The sequence below is a fragment of the Phaethon aethereus genome (genome assembly GCF_964289735.1).
Source record: "Phaethon aethereus genome assembly, chromosome: Z".
Taxonomy (NCBI): Eukaryota; Metazoa; Chordata; class Aves; order Phaethontiformes; family Phaethontidae; genus Phaethon; species Phaethon aethereus.
Genome location: NC_138577.1, coordinates 12,552,208 through 12,560,292, shown reverse-complemented (window position 1 = coordinate 12,560,292; position 8,085 = coordinate 12,552,208). Strand labels below are relative to the sequence as shown.

Sequence of the window (8,085 nt, the reverse complement as noted above, 5' to 3'; positions counted from 1 at the left end):
ATGAATCCTTGTGTTAAGTGGTACTCCTGCTCTCTCCCGTAGTCCCTGGGGCCAGAGGAGCTGTAGTTTGGTGGGATTGTTCTTTAACAGTGTTGTTCTGTTCTTTCTCCATGCCAGGAGGACTAGGGCTACCTCATGGGCACATCCCCATGAGGCACAGCAGGAGTGGCTGCTCTTTACACCAGGGTCCTGCCGGCGACTTCATGCTAACATGGCCCTGCAGTTGCTGGCTCTGAGCTTTCTCCTGGGCCTTGTATTTCTGCTGGCAGCACAGGTCCAGGAGGAACCTGATCTCAAGGTCCAAGGAATGCCCTGGGAAACAGGTAAGCAGTAGTTCCTCCTTTCAAGAGAAGATTTTGCTGCTCCTCCCCCTGCAAGTTTGATACGCAACTTTACTGCATGTAGCCCTGGGATGGAGCCCTGGCAGACCCTTTAGGGCTGTGCCAGCTGGGGTGCCTGCTGTCTCTGGGACACCTCAGGGGCAAGAGCTATGACGTGGGTGCGACTGGGGTGCTGTGGGAAGGATGGGATTGGGCTGGATGGTTGGGGATGGGTCATACCCTGCACTGAGCTGTTCCCTGGAGGTTGCAGGCATCAATCAGGCATGAATCCATGAATTGTGAATAAGGGGAAAGGTGTCCAGAGATATGACTTCCCGTACACACCCTGTCCCCAGGTGTGCCCGAGGGACACTGTGCCTGCTGAGAGCGGAGCAAAAGGGAACTTGCTGCCTCTTTGCCAGCTGGATGGTCCTGGGCTTGGGGAGCGGCTGGGTGCCCGTGCCTGGGGCAGGTCGTGGCTGTGTGTCAGTGGGACACAGCTGCTGGTTGTGGTGCTCTAGCTGTGCATCTCTTGCCTTCTGTAACCAGGGTTGTTTGAGAACAAAGCTTGACCATAAATGGCTTGTTCACCGGCATGCCTGTACTTCTTTGAGGCTGTTCAGAAGGCGGTCTGAACCTTGTGAGATTCCTCCTCTGCACTTTGAGGCCTCCCAGAGCCTCTTGCAGGCAGGGAAGGGCTCCTTCCCCAGTGCCATCATCTGTGCCTGTAGGAATCTTTGCCACAGCACTCAGTAAACTGCTGGGACAGGCTGTGCCCACTCAGCCCAGAGGATGGTGAATGTGGCGAGGAGGAGATGTGGAGAAGGGAGCAGGGCTTGTGGTAGGGAAAAGGGGCAGGGGCTGTGGTAAAGCAGAGGATGTGAATGGAGAAGGCATTGCTCATCCCCTTGTCCCACTGCATGTGACCTCAGAAGTGTAACAGGGTTATCTCTGATCCCTGTGGGAGGGATGAGCCATGGCTGGAGAGACACGCACCCCAGCAGGGCTGGTGGACCGTGGCCCATCAAGGGCAGCCTGAGCTGGCGTGGGTGACATGTCTGAATGAGTGGCTGGAGGGGGCCCCCCAGTGCAGGGGTGATTGTCCTGGCAAACTCCCGGCTGTGGACTGTGGAGGAGGGAATATAGTGTCTCTGGACACAAGGGTGGCTGGGGGAGGTTCATGGATGAGTGATCATTCACGCTTCAGGTACACAATGAGATCCCCCTCCAAACATGCCCATCCATCATGGAAGATGGTTGTGTGACCTTTCCTCTCCCTTCAGGGGCTGGATGGATTGGTGGGGATTTCTCTCCCACCACCCATCCTTGCCCTACCTCATCACCTTCCAGCCCATCTAACACCCGCTGTCACCTCCACCAGAAATGTGCCAAAGGCCCAGGTGGGACTCAAGACTCCAGCTGGCACCAGACCAGGAGAAGTACAAGAAGAATGAGGAGGTGCTGCTGAGCTGCCCTGATGGTTTCCAGCCATCCTTCAGCCATGTCAAATGTGCCAGTGAAGTCCAGTCCATCAGTCATGGGAAACCTGTACACAAAGAAGTGTGGCGTGGAAGGGATAGCAGAGGTGGCTGGATCCGCATTCGGTCCAACGTGCAGTGCGTGGGTAAGGGAGGCGTCAGGAGCTCTCCTGGCTGCCCTGCTCTGCCCTCGGAGCAGGGGAAGCCAGGCTGTGTGTGGAGGAGGTTTCAGGCTCTCTGCCTGCCTGGGGGAAGGGTAGGTGCTGCTGAAGGCAGAGTGGAGGCAGCCCCTGAGCCTGCCCTGAGCCCAGCCTTTGGCTCACCAGTGGGTGAGAGATTCTTGCTGAAGGTATGGGCGATAAAGGTCTCCCTGAGGGCATCTGGCAACAGCATATACACAAAGGAGAGAAGCATGGGAAAGCTATGTGTGGTGGAGTTTGTGGTCTGCATGGCATCACGGTTGGGGCAGGGGAATCAGAAGGCTCTGCTGCCTGTGCCCTCTCAGACCATGTAGATGTATCACAGCTTGCTCCTTGTAGGCGGGTCCCCTCCAGGCTCTGTGTCTTAGTGGGCACAGGCTTGGCACCATCTTCTCACAGCTTGAAGCACTGAGGTCCCCTCCAAGGAAGAACAGGGCAATAGTGGGCTGATTTGGGAACCTGGTGAGACATCCCTGAAGTTTCGAAAACAATAGTCTTCTGCGGCTCCCCAGCTTGTTTGAGTGCCCTGAGACCTGGGGCACAGCAAGAGGTCTCAGGGCTGGTTTCCTGCAGGCAGCTGTCAGCAGGGGTAGTATGGGGAGGTCTGTGGGAGCGAAGGAGATGCTTCTCCTGTGACATCTCCTCTGGGGACAGTTCCATGCATGGCCCAAGCTTTCAGGGTGTCCCGGCCCACCTGGTTTCTTTGGGTGCTTTACTGACTTCATGTGGCAGCTTCCAAAGGCGTGAGGTAGCCCTGGCTTCTTAGATGATGCCACAAGGCACCAGGGTCAAATGTTAGTCCATCAGTCACAGTGCAAGTTTTGTGCATAGTATGAGCCCCTCGTGGGTGCCCCAGTCCCTTGAGGTCCTGGGGGAAGCAGTGCGGGGCCCCGATTCCCCCCATCCTTTTCCTGGGGTTGTGATGTAGGTGGGCTACTCTGCTGTCCCAGAGCTCCACCTCTCACTACACTGCCAGGGAAGATGAAGCTTTCTCCTGGGGTCTCTTCAGAGCAGGAAAAGGCTAGGTCTTTCTAAAAGCTGCATGTGTTCGCCTGTAGATGCTGGGACCCACAAGACACCTCAGTTTTGACTCGTTGGAGAAAATTGCCTTGAGCAATAGTAGACCACACAATCACTCTCATTCATTCCTGCCTAGACCCCTCCTGCTCCCGTACCAGAGAGCTGGAGTGACCAGTTGCAGCCTCTCACTTTTGCTCCCTCCTGGCTGCGGGGAGCAGGGCTGTCTGAGCGCAGCATCCTTGCAAGGCTGGGAGGGGAAGGGAAGGAAGTGACCCCCTTGCAATGTTTCCTTCACAGAAGTCCTCCAGGTTGTTCCTGGGACCTTGGAGATTTCCAGCAGCACCATCAAACTGAACTGGACCTGCAGGCTCCCCGACACCTGCCAGCGCATGCGGGCCACGTGCCGTCTGGCAGGGCCTTCGTCCCCTCCCTGTGAGGCGGAGGAGGTGAAGGGACAGGAGGTGCTACACGGCCAGGAGGGAACATTTACCTGTCCCCCTCTGCAGCCCTTCACTGACTACAGTGTCACCATCTCTCTGCCCCCCAGCACCATCCTCTTCACGTGGTTGGTCAGGACGGAGGAAACAGGTATGTGCACAGAGTACAGGCGAGAAGGGACAGTCCTGGGCTGTGTCACAGGTAGGGGAGGTGGATAAACGTCCCCTTCGCCCAGCAGCTCAGCCTGCTCATGCACCCCATGCAGCGGTGCTCCTGGGTTTGGGGCTGCTTGGTGCCTGTGGGTCTCTGGGGAAGGGGCTGTGCAGGACCCCGGAGTATGCTCTGTTCATGTCCCCTCTCACTCTCCCTCTTCTCACTGCACAGCTGCTGCTCCTGCTGCTGCTGCGGCACACGCAGCCTTTGTGGGGGACAAACCCTGCTTGGGAGGTCCCTTTGCAGCCTGTCCCCTGGGCCAGGAGCTGCCTGCACCCTGCTCCAGACTCAGCCCCTCCTCACTGTGCCGGGGCATGACTGGGGCCCTCCTCCTGTGCTTCCAGTGCCGGATAAACCGGAGAAGCTGTGGCTGGATCCCAGCACAGGGTCCCTCAGGTGGAAGCCGCTGCCCTCCTGCAAAGGGGAGATCATTGGATACCAGGTACCAGGGGACCACGGACTCCCCACAGTCCTCCTCACCTTGCCTGGAGCTCTATGCAAGCAGGCAAGGAAAGTGGGGAAGGGAAAACTGTGATCACCTGCAGTTCCCAGCCAGTCCAGGTGAATAACTGGCTGTGATGAGCATGAGCATTTTCTGGCTCACCCTCAACACTCCTCTTGTTGTGGAGTTGCTCAGAGAGGTGGGGCATGCTCCCTCCCCTCTGGGCTTCCTTCCTGGGTACTCAGCCTGGGGTTTGTCAGACTTTGTGACTCGGTGTACGGTGCTGCTGGGGTAGCCTCCCAGCATTTCCTGTGCTTCTTGTGTGCTTGTTTCTGGTTCCTGCCACAGCAAAGCCTGTGGTTTGAGTCGTCCTCTGAAAAGCCACCTTCTTCTGGGACAGTTGCACCATTCCTTTGAGTTTTCCTCAGTGCTTGGCTAGAAGCACCTCTTCTGACTGCGGGTTTGGAGCTCTTCCCAAAGTGCAGCCCCACTTTCTAGCACTGAGGGGGGGTGAGACCCTTACCAGTGTGCCCTATGCTCTCTCTGCGGACAGACCTTGCTGTTGGGTGACTGGGACCCAGATGTGCTGGTTCTTTGTGCCCCTGTTAGATCTTTCCTTGAGAAACCTGCAAACAGCAGTCCTGACGGCGTTGCTTGTGGGTCTGTTTCAGCTGGTTCCCTGCTCCCAGACACCTCTGTTTGTGAAAGGAAACCTTTTTTCTGGTTTCAGTTAACTCCTTTTTTTCATATTCCTAAGATGGCATTTCCATAAAGACCCTGACAGCGGTGAGGATGGCCCAGGACTTCAGCAGAAATTCAGATGATGCATTGGCAAATGAGGAGCCCCCAAATGTATCCCTTGTAGGAACTCTGTCTTCTCTTTTTCACGTAGACAAAGCTTTCATAGTACAACCTTGCACAGGACGAAAAAGAAGTTCAGGGCTTCTCTTGCAGGGGATGTCACCGCAGTGCCTGCGGTCTCGCAATACCATACCGGTGTCCTGGCCTCAGGCGTATTACATGTATATGCACCTCTTGAAACCAATGGCTTCCCTCTTGTCCTCAGCTCTTCACAGAGGCTTGGGCCTTTGCTCACAAAGGCAGCCACTCTGACGTCTCTGAGTGTTGGCTCCAAATTCCTCCTACCCTCCTCTTGTCTGCTTTGAGGTCCCCGCATGGAGCCAAGGCTTCTGCTGGTTATTGTCCAGGAGCCTTCCACAACTGGGGCAGGCGCAGGGAAGGGGAGGCTTGCCGGGGTGCTTTGCTCTGTCTCGTGCTGTGGCAGGTTCGCCGAGGGCAGGTGGGAGCTGCTGGCCTCCAGCTCTTCCTCCTGTCCCCAGCTGAACATCACGAGGACGAGCGCGCAGGACAGCGGCTTCTTGGAGATGGAGCGGTGGCGGCTGAGCAGCTCCGTCACCGAGCACCCGCTGCCGGCGCACAGCCACGGCAGCAGCTACGTGGTGACGATGCAGGGACTCACGGCCGCTGGAGCCGGGGCTGCGTCGCTGTGGGAGTTGCAGGCCAACAGCTCGGGTAAGGCGCGCTGTGTCCCGGCCCCGCCGGGGTGGCCGCGGCATGCGCCCTGGCTGAGGCAGATCTCTGTCCCCACCCCTGCGGCCTCCCGGCCGGCGTGGAGGAGCCTGGTCATAGCGGAGCTGTGTTCTGTGGCCGGCATTGCCCGGGGCTGCCCCTGCGCCCCGCGCAGCCCCTGCCGTGCTGCGTGCTGGTGCTCACCCCCCCGTGTCTTCCCCTCCAGACACCCCACACCCTCTCCACATCAGCTGCCGCAGTGTCCGTGACATCTCGCCGTCCCAAGGGACGGCTGTGCTTCCCCTCCGCCCCATCGCCCGTCCCCCCGAGGTGGCGAGGTGAGTGCAGCCCCCGGCAGCTCTGCTCGCCGCCGCCCCGAGATGGGTTTCCCCACGGGCAGCGCTTGCCCGCAGCCACCTCCGTTCGGTCGTCCCTCTCACCGCCCTGCCTGGCAGGGAGCACCAGCTCATCGTGGCCGCGACGCACAACGGCACGGCGGTGGAAGGCGCCTGCTCGCGGGAGCTGCCGCCTTTCAACGCCAGCCGGCCGCTCGGTGCCTACATGGCCGCCGTGCTCAACCTCTCCACCCCCACGGCCTTTGTGCTGGGCGACGGGACCCGCGGGCAGGGTTACCACAACGCTGCCCTCCAGCCGGGCTGGAACTACACGGCCCTTCTCCGCCTCGTCCACCGCTCGACGCAGGTACCCGTCGCGGGGGGCTCCTGCTCCCCGGGGACGCTGCCAGCCGGGGCCAGGCCCCCCCTCGGCGAGGTCTGGGCTGGCTGCCAATGCCGCTGCGCTGAGAGCCTGGGCGCCTCGGCAGAACAGTGTCCCCGGGGTCCTCAGCCACAGCTGGGGCATTCGGTGGCTGTGGGTGGGACGCCTTCGCCCCCAGGGTGGGCAGCAGGGCAGGAGTGGCCTGAGCTCACCCTCCCGTCTGCTCCAACAGGTGGAGAAGTTCACCTGCGTGTGCTACAGCTTCTCTGTTGGTAAGTGGGCTCCTCGTTCCCTGCGCCTGCGAGTCTCTCCCGTATGTTCCCTTTTCCCAGCCTGGCCAGTTCCTGTGGAGAGGAGCTGGCCAAGCGCAGGAGCTGCGGGGTCTCATGGAGGGCAGAGGAAACTTTTTTTTTCCCATACATGGGTTGATCCTCCATTCCAGAAGAAACCTAAGACATGACACACATCTACACACTTGCACACACCCTTTGCCATCGTTGGGGCCAGCACCAGCATGTGGTCGAGGCTGTGGCACCCACTCCTGGCTGTGTGTTAGTTGCAGAGAAGCCTCTGGCCCCATGGCGTGGGACTGTGATTGGGGTGGTTGTGCTGCTGTTGCTCCTCCTCCTGTCTGCAGGGATCTTGTGGTTCATGCTTTCCAGGTGAGTAGGAAAGGGACAGGTTTAGCAGGGACATGGGCAACACCAATCTCTTATTCTGGACTCCCCTTTGCCTTTCCAGGAGAAGGAAGTCTTTGCCCAGCAAAGCTAAGGAAGATAATTAAAAAGGTAGGAAAATGCAATTTTTCTGGAATACCACCACAGAAAGGCCTGTAGGGATGAGCAGCAGCTGGAAGGAAAGCAGAGATCTCCCAGAAGACCCTGACCCTCAGGAGAAACATCTGCTTATCGTCTTCACTGATGCACCTCCCCATTTGCCCTGTGGTGCTGGGTGCGGTCAGGACTTCTCTGCCTGCTAAGCCCCATGTGGCAGCACAGCGGGGCTCCAGGCTGTGTTCCCAGCCTGGAGCAGGGGCAGGGGTGAGCGAAGACGGGCACCCCAAAGGATGGCTCATGGCTCAGCCCTTTGAGGGACCCATGGCCATGACACTCCTGCCAGGGGAAAGATCTGCTGGGATGGGAAAGATGAGGGACTGCTGCTCTCGCCTGGGCACCAGTGGGCACCTCTGGGGACCTGTGGTTGGGCACATCTGGGTTGAAGGGGTTGTGCTGTGCCAGGCACTGCCCCGTGCTCCAGCCCATCTCACATTCATTTGTGGAGGCAATTGTGGTGGTGTGAGCTCCTTAACGCTGCTGAGAGCATGCAGCAGCCTCTGTCCTGGGTGACCTTGGTCTCCACAGGTAAAGGTGGCCTGGCTGGAGATTTGCCACTCCAACCCCTGCTCAGGACCACAGGAGACATTCAGAGCAATGAGGGAGTGGAGAAGATGGGGAGGATGACCCCATCTCTGTGCTGATGGCTGCTGGGCCCTCTGGCTCTCCTGTGACTGTGACCAGCACTGGGGGTCCCGTCCAATTCATCAGAGCAAGAAGAAAACAGGAGGGCAAGGAGGGTTGTGAGCTTTTTCTTTCCTCACCCCCTTTACCTCCCAACTTTCACTTACTGCTGTTGTAAGGCCTCTGAATGCAGCTTTCTGTAGTTCCTGTTTTTTAGGCTTTGCTTTCATTTTTGCTTTCCTGGAAGCAAGAACTGCACACCAGATTTCC

The 8,085-nt window shown here is 58.6% G+C and overlaps 1 protein-coding gene across 1 annotated transcript; it reads left to right on the top strand.

Moving 5' to 3' along the window:
- Positions 1-211: 211 nt before the first annotated feature.
- Positions 212-7,723, top strand: LOC309416001 (uncharacterized protein; the record flags this gene model as incomplete). The annotated part of the gene is made up of 10 exons (XM_082013739.1): positions 212-323; positions 1,702-1,944; positions 3,316-3,606; positions 4,014-4,111; positions 5,452-5,644; positions 5,868-5,979; positions 6,097-6,343; positions 6,591-6,630; positions 6,915-7,020; positions 7,720-7,723. 10 exons carry the CDS (start codon positions 212-214, stop codon positions 7,721-7,723), a joined length of 1,446 nt encoding a protein of 481 aa, XP_081869865.1.
- Positions 7,724-8,085: the final 362 nt, after the last annotated feature.